Genomic DNA, 19,026 nt, shown 5'->3' with positions numbered 1-19,026 from the left:
GGATCCGGTCCGGCTCCTCCCGCCACCCTCCCCTACAAAGGGCCCCGAGGAGCGGGCCTGGAGGAGCTCTGCTGCCGGGTCTGTGTGAAACTAGAGCTCAAATAAGTGTTGTTTTTTTTAAAAAAAGCACATTTAAAATACTCCTCTAAAGCGCCCAAGAGTTCAGTTGTTATTATTACACATTTATTTATTTATTTTACCTTTCAAGTTCCCGAGGTTTTGCGCGTAAGGGCAGCAAACCCGAGCGGGATCGGCTCCCACAGCCGCTCCGGCGATTGTGCATCCCGAGCGGAGTAGGAGAGCGCATGATTGCCGCCGGAATGTGTTTTAAATGGTATAATTAAAGGCTGTACCCCCAGTGAAATAACTCCCTTTTGTTAGGCCTTAAACGTGTTTTGGCATTTTCCCGCTTTTGTCTTTTTTTTCTCTCCTGCTTTTGTTGTGAAAATCCACATGAGGTGTTTAAACAATACAGTGAAACAGTCACTGCGATGTTCGGCACGGTCGGTCCCGGGTGTTTGGATGGGATGAAGAGCAGTGCCGGTGTGACTTAGAGCGAATCTCTTCCAGAAAGTTGACTGTTCAGTAGTCTTTGTGCTGTATCTTAAAATACTTTCTTTAAACATTTGAAATCCACAGAGAAATCTCTTGGGTTAGTATTAGTCTGCATAACTCAGCTTTTTTTTGAACCTGGTAAAATAAGGGACGCTTTTATTGTAGTCCACAGCTAACACTTTGCTTTCATTAAAAGAAATGCGAAATACAGAATTAAATGTGTGTTATTCGGGTGAAGCGGATTGTTGCGTTTTAAATGGCTTGAGCAGATGAATGGGCTCGTTGGCTTGAGCCGGACAAAGGATCGGGACGTGTGTCCAATAACACAGGGCATGGGATGGGGATTTCAGAGAATCCAGCCATTGTGAGGGAGCCGGAGCAGCCCCAGCACCGCAGTTCGGTTGGTTTCAGGAACTCTCCTCTTCTCGGGTGGTGTTTTTAAGTGCTGTTTGCTGATAGCTTTGAAGAGTCAGAACAATACATAGCGATGTGGCAGGACTTTGGTTCAAACAGGAGCATTGTTGGACGTGTGGGACTGTGCCTGTAGGTATTTCATTCATGAGTGCAGTGTATTTCCTTTGAATCCTAGTTTGTGGAATTCAGAGAGGAGTAGAGGCAGAAGCTTGGCCATTCAGCAAAATGCCTAATTTACTTTTTTCTCTTGGCAAGGGCTCTCTGCCATCATGTCAGTTGCTATGGCTTCCTCTATAAACCAGAAATCTCACGGTATAAATAAATGTAGGTTTTAACCTTCGTGAGAGACAACTTGCTTTAAAGGGTTCCTGCACAGAATCATGTAACGTTTCTTTTGATTACTGTCAGAAGTATTCATCTGTTTTTTTGTGTGTGCATCTCACAAGTATTTACATAAACCATTTTTCTTATTTTTAGAGGAACCACAATTTGAAGGTGAATCCTATGATCCCCCCCTACCTGCAGTCAAGTACAGTGGGAAATTAGCAAGAGGGATTCTGTGTCTTGTGGTTTTAAATGTTTTGAGAAGAGTCGGCTTGTTAAATTGAACTTTACACATGGCAATTCCTGCATCTTCAGAAGAGCCACATAGGCAATTTCCAAGTGTGCAGTTTCATTTGCATAATAGGAGCAATTTGTTGCCATCCACAGCTCTTCTGTGGAAATGCAGCCGCTGAAGATTACAATACTTTGCATCCTGTGTTTTATAGAATAGAGTTTTCTGAGCCTTGTGGGATGAGCAGGGCCAGGCGGAGCTGTGAACTCTTGTGAGTGGACAGCAGCCCCGGTGCGTGCTGCCCTGGGCTTTATGGACCCGTGAAGGTGTGCAGCTGCCTCGCTGTGCAGTGTCGCTGAATGCCGGTACTGCCACGGCTATGGACGTGCCTCTTGGAAGGCACTTTCCATCAGTGCAGACTTTGCCCCTTACAAAATATGCCTTCTTTCTTGGACAGTGAGCCCTTTGATTCAGGTACCCTGTCCTCATGTGTGTTTGCAGAGTGCCTGGCACTTCTGGTGTCACTGGAACTTTGTAGTAAACAGTGAAGTTGTTACGTTTTTATCTTGAGTTTAATGTAACTGTATCTCCTTTGTTTAATCTACTCTCATGAATGAGCATCTGTTTCGGAAAACACATGGCACGTGTCTTACAGAATACATCGTTGTGTTGCATCTGTGTGGCTAAGAGGGTAGTTACTTTTTTAAGAGTACTTGTAATTTTTCTTTCAGTCTATTTTACAAAATCCTCTGAGGTAAATTTATCTCAATGGATTGTGAAAGGGACAGGGTTGGTTTTTGTCTTTAAAGATTGATGAGTGGGGATAGATTTCAAATGAGCTCTCAGAAGAGAGGGGCAAAATCTGTTGTGCCCTCAACCAGCATTAGAAAAATAATGGAAAAACTCTTGTTTTATAAAAGTGTGATTTATTAAATGAAAGAAAATGCAGACACTTACTAAACGTAACAGGCAGGAGGCAAGCGTAAGTGTTAGGACATCCTGGAAAGCAGTGACATAATTTGCAGGGGTGTGTAGCACTGCTGGGCTTTTGGGCAGCTGTGTGAGCTATTGAGGATGTGGGGTGGCTGCTGGAGGTGGTAGCTGATCTGGAGCACGCACCAGGACTGGGGAGTTCTTGTGTCGCCTTGTCTGTGAATTGCGGTCTTTGCAGAATTCATTTGAGCTTCTTCTGCTCCATCAAAGCCGTAATCTGGGGATAGTGACAGCATCTCATGAAGGAGAAAGGAACCTGGACAACTGATGAAAGTACCTACAGAAAGTGCTAAGTATCTCTAGTGGCAGGGAATTGGCTGTTGAGGCCGACATGGCTTGGGATGGAGCCTGAAACAAAGCACGTGGTGTAAAAGGTGAGGAGCAGTCACCACGGCAGTGAGATCCTCTTACCTGGAACTGCTGGTGGGGATCGCTGCTGTGGTCAGTCAGAGCAGAATTTGGACAGTGCTGCTGTAGCTTTTCTGTTCACTGTCCCCATTTAGACTTGTATGTAATGCTCAGAGGTTGAGCTTCTGCAGGTTTTACTGCTCATGCTTCTTGAAACAGGCTTTCAGTCTGGAAGGTAGTTATGACACAGAGCTTCTTAACGTGATGTCTTTGGAAAAAGACTGTTTGCTACTACCAGATTGCCACCCAGTTTAGTGTGGCTGCATCAGCTGTGTCTTTCCTGCTAGGATTGTAGTTCATATAGTGGCAGTTGGAGTAAAAATACCTGGGGTATGTGCAGGTGCTGTACCGAGGTGCTGTAGTGGCCCAAACACACTGTTATTTCTGTTTGAGCCAGGATGTGCTCTGTGACTTCCGGGACAGTTGGGTGTATGTTCAAGGTAGAGTTTTGTCATGCCTGAGCTGTGTTTCTCCTTACTGTAAGAAAAGGTGCTTGTTGCAACGTGGAAACTAGCAGAGCTTGCTCAAACACATGCTGGCCTGTGTACGTTAAAGGGACTCTTGTAATGCACCCTGTGAGATGAAACTCAGAGAGAAGCTGTCCTTAACCATTATTCTTTGTCCATTCATACTCCCTGGTATTTTCTTCTATTTGCAGTGTAGTCAAGAAGCACCCTGTGTATTTGGGGCTACTTCATGTTAGTCAGTAGACAAACATCTACTTAGCAATAGGTTGCTCTGAAAAGCAAGCCTACGTTTCAAACATGTCTTTTTTTTGTGCATCTGACAGCACTTTTGTGTATAATAATGGCATTTTTTCCCATTCCCCTTTCTCCTTTGCTTGATCCCACAGGGAGGTCATAATTCTGTGATTTTCACCAAACTCTGTTGCAATGCAAGTGAGTGTGATGTGATAAATTCAGCATTATGACGTCACTTCGTGATCATCAACAGAAGATGGGGTATGTGGGAGCAAATCCTTGTGTGAATACAGGTCACTGTGATACATGATAGCCATGGTCAAAAGCCAAAGGAGTGGGAAAGCCTTTTTTTTGGATGATAATATATTGGCAGTAAAGGTTTTCTGTTTCTGTGACATTCAATGTCTCTAGCACTCGCTGCTGCTGCTGAAGCTGCCTTGACACTTTGTGTATAAGTGTAATACACACTGGGGTGTTTGCTCACTGGTATATTACTGTTAATATGGAATTTGATATTCACCTTTGGAGCTTTAGTGTTACTATACAAAATATAAATATATTTAAGAGTCTTGGGCTATTTAGAATGGGGAATTGAGTATGTAATTATGTCAGTTCTAGGATATTGGTATGCCTCAGGCATAAGCACTAAAGAAGTGTTGATACTAATGCTTACTCTATGTATCCTTGGCTGTCCTTTAAATGCTGTGCAGATACGGTTTGGAATTTAAAAATGCTTTAACACAATTTCAGATAAATGTAAGGGTTTGTTTCTGTTGCATTCATTAGTTTCTGAATTTACTATAACTAAAATATTTAAGATACTTTTCAGTGTGGAAGATTAAAAGTAAGAAATATTATTCGTATGTATTTTAAGGTTTGCCGTTTTCCAGTGTTGTTACTCCTGAGTCATTTGTGGAGGGACAGGAGAGGTTTGAAACCAGAAAAAATGTTTGAGGTTTTTTTTTGGTAAAGCTCTGGAGTTTGTCAGCTAGACATGGGCAAGTAAAGTTGGTAATTATCACATTTTTAGCCTAATTAACTCTCAACCACCTTTTCCAATCCACCAGTCAATACAGATATCAACCTGTATGTTATAACAGGGGACTGTGCAGTCAAAAATACTGCTTAACAAAGGCACAGAGTTGCGGCAGTGGAATTGGGGTCAGGGTCTCAGGAGGCACTGGGTGATCTTTAAGGTCCCCTCCAACCCAAGCCATTGAGGAGTGGGTTCAACAGCAGATCCATTTCACAGGTAGGAAAACAGGTGGAGAAACCACTTAAGGTTTCACAACAGAATGAGCACAAGAGTTCATTAATTCCTCACTTTGAGGAATTTGAGCAGCATGAATGTTTTGTAGTTTGTGCAGCATTTACCAAACTGACTGTTACGGGCAGCATCAGTAAACTATCGATTGTAACTGAATGGACAGGAGAGTCCCTGCTCAGCAGGTTGGGATGGTGCCTTTGCACAGAAGAGAAAAAGTGCTCAGACAGAAGCGGTTCTGGGAGTTTGGGTTTTTTGTTTGGTTGGTTTTTGTTTTGACATGAAAAGGCAGTAAGTATTACAGATAATATTCAAAGCTTTATTTGCAATAGACTTCTTAAATCCTGAAGTTTTTACCCTGCTAATCTTAAATGTCTCAAAGTCATTGCGTTTCTGTGTTAACAAATTTGTGTTTGTGCTGCCAGTGATTTTATTAAATTTTAGAGGAGGCTGTTGTCTTTTTTTCTGTTTAATACTTTTACGGTCTTAAACTTTCAGTACTGTAAATGCTTACACATGTACAATATTTGAATAATTGCAGTGTGATATTTTAGCCATAAGTGTTTGCAGGACTGGGATGTTGGTGTACTTCCGTGACAAAATATCCTTATTCCCATTGTTGTCAGAATTACTGTGTGTTGAATTCAATTAAAAATATCCCTATAGCTGAGGGATATGAAAACTTAAAGTGGTACTTAAGAAGCTCAAGAGAATTAAAATGTCAGGGCTAACTTCAATACTAGAAGGAAAAAGTTACTAATATAGGTTTCCTCCTGTGTTCTACAGTCTGTCCAGTGAAGATGCTGTGTGAGGCTGCTTTGAGATGCTAACAGGTATCTTGAACTTTTGGTTTTCCAGTGCAGCATCTCTAAGTAATATTTTGCTGTAGGAAAAGACTAAAATATTGACTTTCTTTTTATTTTTTAAAGCATTTATTCACCTCTCCCCACACCCAAAACAAAACCCCAGCTGGTTTTATTTCCATGATTTGAGAGGTTTTCCTGAGTAGAAATAAAAGTTTGCCTTGTATCCTTATTAAAAAAAAAGAATCATGATCATCTCTTCACAATTAAGTATGCTCTCATTATTGACATGCCCTCATCTCCACTGTCATTTTTATCCCATCTAGCAGTAGAGCTCCAAATTAGCGTAAAATTGGGTTTTGACATACTTTAGCTGTCTAGCGTACCCAAATGGATGTATCTAAACACACTGAGGAAAATCTGTGCTCCAGGAGGAGCAGTGGGAAAGGAAGGAATCTGAAATAGTTTTGTACTTTAATTAAAATATCCTTGTGGACAGATCCAAAACGTATCAAATCCCCATATATAGCTTTTTTTTTTCTTTTAAACAGGAAAGTATCTCCTCTAAAGGGAAAACAAATAAGATTGGCTTTAATAGCTAAAAAAAAATAGGAGGATGTTTGTGGGATTTGTGCAATGTGGCTGCTCTTGATTCTGGAAGCCCATTTCTAAAAGCTATTGCACACACACACACACATGTGTATATATATATCTGGAGTCACATCCAGCTTCTCCCATCCTGCAAAGAACATTTTAAAAATCTGTATCTGGATCCCAAATCTATTATTTAAATGTGTTTTTAAAAAGGAAAAATGCTTGAGATCTCATGCCAAATTAATTTCAGACGTTCCTGAATATTGAATGGCATTGGTCTTCGTTGTTAACTTTGAATTGATCCATCTGCAGAGCAGTATTACAGACCCAGGAACCAGCAGTGTTTATCTGTGACCTGAAAACCGATCACAGCAGTGTGATGAGATTTCTCGGGCATTGTGGCCCTTCCTTTAATGTCCCGATGTCAGGAGCTGAAGGAAGTCCTCCCTTAGCAAAGCATTGGGCGTCCTTTCCATCTCCGTACTGTGACTACATGACCCCTAATGCAGTGACGCCCCCAGCCAGATGTGTCACAGTTTGTCAGTGTCACCGCTTCCTGCTGGCTGGCGGGGTCTGCGCGGGGCCCGAGGTTGTGCTTTTCCCTCTGATAGCCTCAGCCTTTCCTTTCCCGGAGAGCTGGGCTCTCCAGAGCCGCAATTCTGCATCATGGCACATACTCCTGGCAATACGGCTGCTGGTTCTGAGGCTGGGGTTTCAGAGCTGGCTGACAGGAGTGTTGAGTGACCGTTAAATTGCTAGCAGCAAATTTCTACCCAAAAATAAACCTCAGATGGTCAAAATGCATTTAGATTTCTGATACCATCAAACAGCTTCATGACAATCCAAACGCACTGGTCTGTCTAAAACCTCTTCTGAGAATTGTAGGCATTAAATCTGCATTTTCAATAGCTGTTCTTCTTAACTGTATCGTTAATCCAGATGTTATCACTGCTACTGCAGTTACTCACCTAGTCAAGTTACAGCCCTGAGAAATCTGGAGGTTAGCAGTGCTCTAACAAGTTTCTGAAATGCAAAGAACAATTTGCACGATGCAGTACTAAAGAGATCATCCTACTTAATAGCCTATTTAAATCCTTGACAACTTAAAATAGTAGATCGCTTTCTTTTGAATCCGAAGTTTAACTTTAACTTCTCCTGCATTGTAATTTTATAGGGAGAAGAAGTGGGTGACAGTTGGCGACACATCCCTAAGGATTTACAAATGGGTACCAGTAACAGAGCCCAAAGTGGATGATGTAAGTATCCTGCGGATGTCCTGCTTTTTCGAGATGTAGACACTCGTGTTTAGGGACAGTCGAAAAAATTACGCTCACTGTCCTGTGAGCCTTTAAGCGCAGACCGGTGTGGGTCTTGACTAGCAGAGCTCTAGGGAGATGCTGATCTCTGCAGCAAGTGATGGGGATGGTTCAGCGGTCGCAGTCATCCAGAGTCAGCTTGGATCAGTTCTCAGATCACTGTTCAACATTCGCCTTGGAAATCGTTTCTGAAACCTTTCGCTAACGTAATAATTGGGAGGCAGGGAGGGAAAGCTAAGACATCGATTGCTTTTCCCCTCTTTGTGCTTGATGCTTTGAAGGAAAGCATCTGGTTTGGGAGTGTGCGGAGGATGTGCTCTGTCTGTGCATCGTTGCTGGTTTGCTCAAAAATAGGTGTGAAACACTGGAGTAAGAGCAGGAAAGTCCTGTGGGTACCGAGATCACTTGTATTAGGATGCCCAGCCCAAGCAGTACGGCAGAAACGCTTCTGTTGTAATGTGTGTTTTGTCTTGATAAATGTTCTGTGTGTGCAGACTGTTTTTCGAAATGAACATTGCTCTCATTTTATAAATGGAAATGTTTTTCTAGAGAGACAACTAATCCACGGTACCACAGTAAATTAATGCTATAATAGAATTTCTATCCTAAGTTTGGTAGTCCTTTCCTTGAGATGTGAGGTAAGACCTATCTGGAAGAAAATTACTGTGTTCGTAAGCGCGTAAATTGATGTTTTTTCAGACAGAACAATGTTGTGATCTTGTCTGATTCAAAGTCCAAATTCAAGACCTATTTTTGATAAGCGTTGTTTTAACTGAGTGTGTTTCTTTCCGTACCTTTGGTTATACCACAGATTTCCATCAGTGTCAGAGTTGTAAGTGTCTTGTACTCTTCCAGTGCTTGATCAGCATCTTTGTGAAATAACCCCTTGTGAGTTGGGAAAACTTTCCTGATTTTCTTTACAGAAACTTGTTGCTTCTTACTAATTGTCAAATGTTTGGTCTTGATTTTATTATTTATAATACATAGAGGGGAAAAAGCTGTGCTGTCTCTGGGAGGGAGAGAGATTTAGGCTCACAGCTTCTGAAAATTGTTTTCCTGCAGTTAAACTATGCTTGCGTGATGGTGCCGTGAAACTTTGAATCAGAATTTCTAGTGAGTTTCTGGATGGATTTTCAAGGTGACTGGTACCTGAAAGTCAGGTTCTCTGTTAAGAAGATTGAGTTTATATAACAAACTCTATGTGCAGAGTTTAATTGTATTTTTGAGCCATCGTCTTTAGGTTCAGGCTCCAGGTTTGGTGAAATTGGGACACTTGCTCAGGACGAATTCCTTCAGTGCCCAGCGGTCTCGTTCTGCTCATGACGAGCGAGGCTGCTCTGTGGCTGCGGTTGCTGCAGGCTTGATGTGAGGTTTCTGGCTTTTTGGGCTGGGAGTTCTCATGATTAAAAAACAGTGCATTTATTTAAAAAGAAATAATAGATCAAGTAGGGATCATCTTGACTGTTTAATTTTGTTATGGAAATGCTTTTATATCTGATTTCATGTGCCTGTGAAGGAGCAGACAGTTTACTTGCTTTTCTCTGGAATGGAAGAATGGGACCTTTTTTACAGCTTCATGTTTGAAAAGGAAGTTGTCCTTGATTTTAGATTAGATTACTTACCCCCCCATGTTGTTCCTAAGCCACTTTGACGTTTCTTTGAACTAGAATTAGCTGGGCTCTTTCCTGCTACTGGCTTTGGAAGGCAGTTGTAGAACCTCGCCACCTTTAAAAGCCAACCAAGCAAACGTTTGAAGCTTAAATTGCTCGCAGTCATTTTTCAATATTTCTCTTGTGCCAAAAGTGTCCGTTTTACCTAAAAAAAAACCAAAACAACTGTTTGAGAGATTGTGTCCCCTCTGAACTTTCATTTTGCAAGGTTGAAAAAAGTCCATGTGCCTTCACCTCTGTTTCATGTATTAGGGAATAAAATCTGTGTTCTCTGCAGTAAAAATACAATTTAAAAACATAATAATCTATATAAGATAGAGGGAAAAGTCCTTGCAGATCTCACTTGTTGAATTTCTTCTGCACTCTTAGTCAGTGTTTGCTGGTGGTTTTATTTCCCTCCCTCGTTGGAGGACGTTGTTGTACCTGAATGGAAGGGTTGCTGAGCGGCTCTTCCTGGAGTCAGGCTTTGGATTTTCACATGACGGATGCCACCGTCTCTTCCTTTGCTTTAATGCTCACAGTCCGTACTGTACTGGCGTTTGGTCATGAGCACGTTGTGACCTGTTGTTCGTGTGGAACTGCCCCAGTTGTGCTCTTTGGTTTAGGCCAATCTGATTTTTCTTAATCCGTCTTTTAGTTTTAATGAAGAAACAGCATTAGTTTTAGAGAAAGGGGAGGTCTCTGCAGTGTTGGTTATCGAGACAGAGGTAGAAAGCTCTCTCTTTAGCGTTAAAATTCGAGATGTGTTATCATTCCTGTTGTGCATGCATGCATGTTGGCTAGGTGTGTTTTAGAAGCTTCCTGATAGGAGAGTGTATTGAGTTTTGTAGTGGTGTGCATAAACCATGCAGCGAGCAGAGCTACGAGCTCAGAAATGGGGTGGTTTGGTGAATCTTAGCCCTGCTCTGGTCAGCGATGTCCTTCCCTTGTCCCACTGCAGCAGAGACTCTTTGGACCTTGCTTTTGTAGCCCTTTGGACTGAGTACAGGGGTAGCACTGAGTTAGCACTGAGTTCTCCCACTCGGTTTTGGCAAACCATTTAATCACTGTGCCTCAGATTCCCTGTCTGTAGAATGAGGGGGTTTATTAAGAACTTTTGTACTTTCTACAAAAGTTGTGCGGTAGTTTGAAGAATGAAACCATATTTAAGTGATAACTGTTAGTAAAACTGGATAAAAGTCTCTTTATCCTAGTGTTTTGTGTCGTGAAGGACACAGTTAGAAAAACAGCCCTAGAGTTACTGAGACTGCTGCATTATCCATGTCAGTTATTGTTACACTGGCTTTATTTCTCACTTGAAATTCAGAGAGATGCTTATGGAAGTAATGAGTGGGAAGGGTTACATTGCAACATGGATTTCTCTTTGTGGTGATAGTCTCATTTGTTCGTGGTCCCTTTTGTTTTTCAGAAAAATAAGAATAAGAAAAAAGGCAAAGATGAAAAATGCGGCTCTGAAGTGACCACTCCAGAGAACAGCTCCTCTCCGGGGATGATGGACATGCATGGTGAGTGGGAGAAGGTCAGCCCCAGTTACCTCTTCCAGTATAAAAAATATAAGCCAATGGTGTGAAATTCTGCATTGCTCAGCTGTATGGGCAGCGTGACGGAGTCCAACTGAAAGCAGCACCAGATACTCCTTTGGTACCTTGGACTTCTCTTCTGTGGACGCACTGACAGTAGTTTAAATGCCATTTTTATTTGGGCTCTGTGTGTGGGGAAAAAATGTTAGTGGAGCTAAATATGAAAATAGAAATATCTACCATGGAAAATACTAGTGAAGTAGTAACTCTTTGTGAGTTTGCTGCTTAAAGAATCAAAATCCCTCCAAAGCCTCAGTGGCACCTACTAAAATTTGTGTGGGTTTTGTACTTTTTAACCCTATAGCTGAGTCAGGTCTAAAGAACTCTGTAACAGAGCCAAGAAAGCTCTGGTTCTGCAGTGTCTTCCTTTTGCTTCAGCTCGATGAAATTAACTGGTTAAGAAAACAATTTCGCTTGCCACTCAGGAACTATTAGGTATTTTTTAAAAATTTTAATTATTTTTAAGTGTGAACTGTTGAGCGTTAACCTGAGCGTTACAGAGGAGCTTGCACAGCTCAGCTCTGGTTCAAGTTTTTACCTTCTCAGTATCTGGATAACGATTGTGGCTGATACTGCAGCAATGTGTGAGCTGAAAGGGGGGGATCATTTCAGTGGGTTGTGGATTTTTCATTGCAGTTTTATTTGCCTCCTGAGTGGTTTTTGCAGTGGTCACACCACAGTGACTGTGGTCTTGCAGTGTAAGGACTGAGCAGGATTTTCATGGATCTGAATTAATTTTTCATCTGTTTCAAAACTCTTTATCTTTTGCCTTGGTCAGATCATTTAATTTTCTCAGGTCTTGTTTGTCCCACCCATGACGTGAATACACTACTTGCTTTTTTTATCCTATTTCACTTGTGTTTTTAAGCTATGCTGTACAATTTCGTGATAAACTTGATCTGATCTGACTTCAAGCTGCTCTGAAAAGGCAGAACATTTCCCATTAACTACAGAGACACTGTCCGTGCTGCAGAAAGTTGCTGTGATCCAAGTTTTTGGAGGCAAGAGGATATTCTGAACCATTATCACTTAGAAACCATTGATATTGGGATCTGATGTTACATTTAACCTTGATGGGGTTTTGTTGGGGGGGGTGGGGTTGACCTTCAGGACACACTTCATAAACTCTCTGCTCGTCTGAACACTGTAGTGATGGGGTATTTGTAAATCTGCAGCATGAGCACTTAATTCGCCCTGTGAACTATAAAATCAGACTCTTGCTTCAGTTTTACTCATATTGCGAAATTCTGGGTTCTTTTGGTAGAGATCTGAGTAAAACGCTCTTGGTTTTATTACATAATGTTAGAGCACCTTTTTTGAAGTTTTTGTATTTTCAGTAGCTGCTAGAAAACTCCTGCATTTCAGCATCAGCTGCAAGAGCAAAACCAGTGGTGGTGTGGAGAAAGGTTAGGTGTAGTGTTAGTCCAAATACTTGGACTTGATCCCCAACGAGCTGGAAGGTATCGTGTGTTATCAGGGAGTATACAGGAGAAATACGGAAGAATTAAGGTGTGATTTTTATCTGGTCAAACTCGACTTTCTCAGTTTGAACTCCTTTGTTGACAGATGACAACAGCAACCAGAGCTCGATAGCGGATGCGTCTCCAATAAAGCAAGAGAACAGCAGTAATTCCAGTCCCGCACCAGAGCAGAACTTGGCAGCGCAAGTGGACGGCTCCGAAGTCAAATCTGACGAGACTCAGGCGGAAGCGAAGGAGCAGCCTGGTTCAGAAGGTGAGCCGAAAGCACCAACTTCAACACCAAACAAAAATGGTATCCTTTCCTGTATCGTTTATTTGCTTATCTGTTTTAAGAACTGAATAATAACGAATTGGAAAGAAATGGTTTCTCAGTTCTCAGCAGTTACTTGAAAATGGGTTAAAATCTCTCGGTCTTAGCAGTCATCCTTCCATACAGCTGGAAAGGTCAGATTGACATTCAGGCTCTTTTCAGAGAGGAAACAAACAAAATAGGTGGTTTATTGTTGTCATAATCAGTCTTGAAAGAAGAAATAATTTTAAATCAACTTTATAATGTCTGCTACCACATAATCACACAAATCCTGGAAAATACTACTTCTGTAGATCTGTGAACGTTCATTATCTGGTGTGAAAGTACAATAATGATGAGGTACTCTGAAATTGTATTTTAACTCTGTAAACTTCAATGTAAGCTTTCTTTTTTCTTAACCCTGCCAGTTATTTTTTCAAAAGTTGCCTCTGAATTCTGTCCTAATTTTCTAGAAGTGTTGCAATATCGCATTGCAGTTGTGCACAGATGAGAAATACATGTGGGTTAAGGGGTTTTTCTGAACCTCGCTCTTTAAATGGTATTTTGGGTAATTGAAACATGCTTTGTACTTACATTCTTGGGAAGATCACTTTCTTCATCTTATTATAACAGATAAAAGGTGTCCTTAACACCATTCTAATGATTTGGTTGCAGAATTCTTCCCATAGCAAAGCAATTAAATAATGCCCTCCTGATGGAGTTCCTAGCTCAGTAGATCCAGTAGCCAATTTAAATTGAGAGCTTTTATCTTGGTAATACCAGAACAGTTAACTATGTTCAATGTTATCATTGTTAATTGGGGTTAAAATTGAACAACTGAATCGTCCCCAAATTGAAATAAATTGGAAGGCCATATCCTTCAAAGAGAATCCCAGCTAGAGTATTTGGTCATGGTAAACGGTGAGGATTTACTCCTGGGTCTGATACTGTCTGTGAAGTGGTTGCATAGCTTACATGCTCCCCTGACTAAATTTAGGTTCAGGGAAAATCATCCCAAGTTCCCTGGATTAGTTCCAGAGCCAGTTACTGTAAAACGAAAGGGAGAAGCAGTGGCAACAAATACCCACTATTAATGTGCCTTTTTCTGTTGCTTACATGCCGTGTTTAAAAATGTATTCGCTTGGTATTTATCTACCGAGGTGTTATGGTCGATCAGACGGCTGGAATTGTGTGATTATTCAACTGGGTTGGGTTAGGGACCTTGTGTGTCTGTCTCGTGTTACTACACTCAAAGCAGGGCTGTTCCTTACAGCTAGAGGACGCTTTGGGTGTCACAAATGCCTGATGTGGACTTCTCAAAGAAAACGGGGATTCAAAGCATTTTTCAGTGTAAAGAAGTCATTGCAGGCATCAGAATAGCTTGGGGTTGGCAGTGTAAAATGTGGCTCCCCTTGCTGAAGCTCAGCAGCAGCGAGCGGTGGATGTCAGCAGCTGTGAGCTGTCCCAAGCGGAGGTGGCTCTGGGTGTGTTTGTCGTGGGGACATGGGCACAAGCTGCAATGTATGCTGAGACATACACAGCGGAAATGGAAATTGAAATTCCTTCTGACCCTCGGGACTGGTTTCTTTATCAGTATGGACATGCTTTTCTGGTGAGACATGGAAAGGAAGACAATTCTGCCCGAGTTTGCTGAATGTGGTCTTTGAGACTGCTCATCACAGGCCTCACTTTGTGTTGAAGCTTGTGATGCTTTTTATACCATACACCACAAAAATATCCATTACTCACTGGTTATGTCATCTTCAGTAACCATAGTTGTCCAAAAATTTCTTTGGTCCTGCATTTCCCTTCATGGGTCAGGGAACTGTGGAGAGATCACTGCATAAAACTCGGCTCTGTGCATCCTTCTGCGAACTCGTTCAGGTCAGAAGGGATTTTTCAATGAAGTGAAGGAAGGAAGGGGTTGCAGTCCTTGTGCTCTCTCTTCTTGATGTGGATACTGAAAAAAATACAACTGAGCTTTTACCATCCAAGGGGTTTGGGTGGTGGGGGTTTTTGTGTTTGGGGGTTTTTTTGAGTCGGTGCTTCTGGACATAGTGTGTTCAACTTCCAGGGATCTTTCACTTGTAAAGACATTTTAAGTGTCCCTGTCTCCTCTTTGAGTGAATGGATGCTTTAACCCTGAGTCCTCTGGAAGTCTTGCTTTGAGAGAAAGGTTAAAAAAAAAACCCCAAAACAAACCAAACAAAACCCAAACAAAACAAAAACAACCCAACACACAGAAACTGGAAGCAGGTAAGGGCTGTGACAGGCTGGAAGAATTCTCCATAAGCATGCGCCGGAATTAAAAAGTCTACAACCTTAACATTGAAGAGTTTCTAAATTCTATCTTAAGAGTAGTATCAAGCAAAAAAAACAAAGTGTATTTGAAATATATGGGTGAATTTTTATTTTGATAACTTTATGCTTTCTCCTTAGCAACACAGTTTTAATTAGCATAGGTCAGCCCTTTGTGTAGCAGCCTTTGACTGTGGCTTGGAGCGCGTTTCCTCGCGGTCCGGCCCCTTTGCAAGTGGCTGTTGAAAGTTGTGTGGTGCAGCAGGGACACAGCTCAGCGTTAGCGGGGGCTGAGCTCCCTCTAGGGACTGATCCCAGCAGCAGCGTGAACACCACCTTCTGCCAGCACCCAGCAGTTGTGGTCCTGGAGTTTGAGCTTGATTCATTTTATTCATTCAGTTGTTGTGTGCGCTACCATTAATGGTTACACGGGGGTGAAATGTATGCGGTTGGGTTGTTGCAAATGAGAAGACATCCTTAAAGCTGCTGAATGCTTTAAATTCATTAAAATTATTTCTTGAAATTTCAGATACCTCCGATGAACAGAATTCACAGTCTTCAATGGAAAATTCCATGAATAGTTCAGAGAAAGCAGAAATTCAGTCTTCTGGAGAAAACGATATAATTACAGAGGCATCTAAAAACTCTCAGGTAACTAAGTGCAAAAGCCCAATTACTTGGAATTTGGAGAAGAGTATTTTTCCTAAAAAGCAAATGTAAGGAGGCCAGTCATGTATTTAGACTCATTTCTAAATGATTTCTAAATGTGATGACAGTAAAGCAGCTGTAGGGTATAAAATGTGCATGTATCTGGTTTTGTGGTTAGTTTGATTGGCTTCTTGTATTTCACATAATTTGAACAGTAAGACTAGATTGGTCTGGGTTACTTTTCAGCTTTCTAAACCAATCTCTTTTAGTTTTTTAAAGAAATATTAAAGTTTCATGTTAATAAATTGCTTGGACCTGACCTGCTGGGTTAACCTTCAGACATAAAATACCTTCTACAGAAGTGCATCGGGGCTGTTGCCTGCAATATTCACTGTGTCTTATAGCCCAAACTACAATGTTGCCATTTGTCAGTAGATGACAAAAAGATGCAGAGGTGAGAGGTGAGTAGAGGAGTGATTTTAGGAAGCAAATGCACTCGGTCACATCGTTCTGGTGTCCAGGGATGCTTTGTGCTGTACAGTGACTGGGCAGTGTGTTCATGCTTTTTGTTTGACGTCTGTGGTACCTGCAGTTCCGTGCAATGGTAACGCGGTTGTTTTTCTTTCCCCCCTCATCAAGGACTCTGAAGGAGTGCCACCTTCTAAAAAGATGAAAGTAGAGGCTTCCCAACAAAATGTTGACGAGATTTAGACTATAGATTTTCCTGGTCAGTTTTTCTGTAAGGTACATCAGTGGGCTTAATTCTAGAACAACCTTACTTAAGTGTCTTCTCTTGGATGAGGACAGAACTCCGAACTTTTCAAGTTACCAAGCAAAAATCCAAGAAAGCCTAACAAAGGTTTAACTTCTCAGACACTGAAAACTTTTTCCTGTGAAGCAAACGTTGAGAACTTTTAAGTTACTGTCTCTGAAATGGTTGGAGTAAACAACTCAGGAGGGGTCTACGCACTGTTTCTAAAGTCAAAATTACAATTATGTTGCTGCTGTATTTTTTTTTTCATTTCTCTATTTAACATTGTAAGATATTTAAGGATGGTACAGGTCAGGTATTAGCTTTCATGTGAAGTTCATTGTTCTGGCGTGATGTCTGCTTTTGTTTTGTGCCTTGTGTTCTGAAAACAGTGCTAACTTTTACAAGTTGTTTTGCAACTGTCTCCTTTGCAAAGTGGCCTATGTTTGTATAATGCCATGTAGTAAGGCTTTTTCTTTTTTTCTTTTTTTTTTAAATTTTCTTTGATTTTTTTTGTTTGGGGGTTTTGGTTTGTTTTTAATTTTTATATCCCTGGTGCTTAAATTTTTAACAAATACAGATCAGGAAGCCATTTTCACTCTTGGAGTCCAAGGAGAAAAAGGAGCTTGATACTTTATTTTAGCAGCTATGGTGGAGATCTTTTATTGAATGCATGGCATTCGCAACTGTAAATTTGGTCTTCTAAATACTTAACTTCATCAGAAGTTAACATGATCTGTTCACCATTTATAGTCCAGATCTGAATATATACTGTAACACAAGTTGAAATACTTACGTATTAGGTCCAGATCTCTGTACTGGGTACAACTTGCTTTACAGACAAGTTCCACTATGTACATAAATAGGATCAAAGGGATCGATGCACAGTGAATTTATTTTCAATTGGTCTTTTTTGATATCATGTTTTCACTGAACTGGATTTCACTGTACTGTTTCTTTATCAGGTGTTTACTTCTGTGTTCTGGGTTAATACTGTATTTGGGGTTGGTTTCTCTCAGCAAATCAGCCTTGTTGTGTCCCTGGTCCCTCCATCACTGTTAGAAGGGTCCTACTTTTCCAATGATGCTGAAGCGTGCTTATGATAAATTGGATTGAGAGGCACGGCGTGCGTGCAGCTCCCTTCAAATCCGTGGTGTGAGGAAGTGCAGATCCTTACCGTGGGCTTTGTACTGCCAGGGTGGGCTCCCAGTTAAATACTGGTGTTGGTGGGAGCCGCTCATTTGTCACGTCAGCGCGCACACGCGTACGTACGTGTGTGCATCCATACGTGTTGCTGGGTCGGCCCTTAGCCTGTCTGCGCTTGGTGTGGGAGACAGGACTCTTAAGTGGAAATACAATCTCACAGCTCTGAAAATGGTTGCATAGGGTTTGTACGCTAAGAACTGTAAATACTTTTTTAAATGAGAAAAAAAAAGAAAGGCTTCCAGTTGATACATTTTCATGATTAGCTCTTCATTAAGCTTATTTATTTCTGAATTCTCCAATAGTGAAAATGGCTTGCACTTAGACTACTGCATTGCGTTTGCAATTACCACTTTATTATGAGAAACAACAGGGGTTTGGGGGGGAATGGTGGGAGGGAGGAGCGGGGAGCCGATACCGCCCTTCCGCAGGGTGCTGTAGGACTGGACTCCACACGAGGTGCGACGCTCACTTCGGAACTTTTCCTTTATGTCGAAATGAATCGTTTTGCATTATAACTGAATAAAATTGGATTGCAAATCATTCATGAAAACAGTGTGCTCCCTCATAAGATTTTTTGGGATTTCTGGTCTGATCATGAAGTCCATTAACATTCTGAAAATAAGGAACCGAGGAGCCAAAAACTGTATTTGCACAATATATGCAATGAAACAGTAGAATTCTCTCTTGAATTGTGTGTATGCCTAAAATGTGGGTAACTGGTCAATGACGATTGATTTGTATGTATATTACATTCAGATTTAAGTGATATTTTGTGAGAAGTTCTATTGATATATTAAATGGGCAAATTTAGAAAGATTCAAACTTAAAAATATTTTTGATTTACTAACTTTTTGTTGGTTTTAATGCTAAAACAAAACAAGTTTGATGCCACCTTTGACAAGTAGTCATGTTTACTAATCCCTATCTTCAGGTGCATCGCAGCAGGTTTTTAATTTTAATTTTGTAGACGTTTCCAAGGGAGTAAGTAGACTTTTCATTTAGAAACTAATTCCTGAACTTTAGGAAGAAATAAAATATATAAATAGCACTAAAAATACCTCAAATTTTTCATTAGATAGAAGCATTTATTGGCATTATTGACATCAACAGGTTTAATTATAAACTTCCTTTTCTCTCCTGTGGCTTCTGCTCAGAACTGTTCACGGTTCTGTGGCGTACAAGACAAGGCATCATCACCATATTCCTAGAGGCTTTATTTCTGAAATAGTAATGCTTTATTTACAGCTTATACAAAATACATTCAGAAGTTGGGTTTTTTTAACCAGAGATTCTAGTGACAACAGACAACTGAACAAGCAGATAGATTTGGGTTCCTTAGACCTGCTACTGTCAGTCTCTAAGGGAAGAGACTTTGACATTATCTGGTGTGAAGAAATCCAAAATAGTGTCTAAGACTGTTATTAGTCTTTTTTTGAAGTGCCTGATAACATTTATGGGCCAACGGATGTGATTAAACACATTTTAATGCCAGAAAGTAC

The 19,026-nt window shown here is 41.0% G+C and overlaps 1 protein-coding gene across 1 annotated transcript; it reads left to right on the top strand.

The window, feature by feature from the left end:
• Positions 1-3,853: 3,853 nt before the first annotated feature.
• Positions 3,854-16,524, top strand: BCL7A (B-cell CLL/lymphoma 7A). Its single transcript, XM_010184793.1, has 6 exons — positions 3,854-3,888; positions 7,463-7,544; positions 10,683-10,779; positions 12,421-12,588; positions 15,452-15,573; positions 16,210-16,524. Exons 1-6 carry the CDS (start codon positions 3,854-3,856, stop codon positions 16,279-16,281), a joined length of 576 nt encoding a protein of 191 aa, XP_010183095.1. The 3' UTR covers positions 16,282-16,524.
• The last annotated feature ends 2,502 nt before the right edge of the window (positions 16,525-19,026 follow it).

The sequence above is a fragment of the Mesitornis unicolor genome, unplaced genomic scaffold (assembly GCF_000695765.1).
Source record: "Mesitornis unicolor isolate BGI_N332 unplaced genomic scaffold, ASM69576v1 scaffold7060, whole genome shotgun sequence".
Taxonomy (NCBI): domain Eukaryota; kingdom Metazoa; phylum Chordata; class Aves; order Mesitornithiformes; family Mesitornithidae; genus Mesitornis; species Mesitornis unicolor.
This window is presented reverse-complemented; position numbering and strand designations above follow the sequence as displayed.

Coding starts and splice junctions, on each gene's coding strand:
- BCL7A (XM_010184793.1), top strand. CDS start 3,854: ATGACGTCACTTCGTGATCATCAACAGAAGATGGG. Junction 7,545..10,682: donor CAGAGCCCAAAGTGGATGAT/GTAAGTATCCTG, acceptor TTTGTTTTTCAG/AAAAATAAGAATAAGAAAAA. Junction 12,589..15,451: donor GGAGCAGCCTGGTTCAGAAG/GTGAGCCGAAAG, acceptor TTGAAATTTCAG/ATACCTCCGATGAACAGAAT.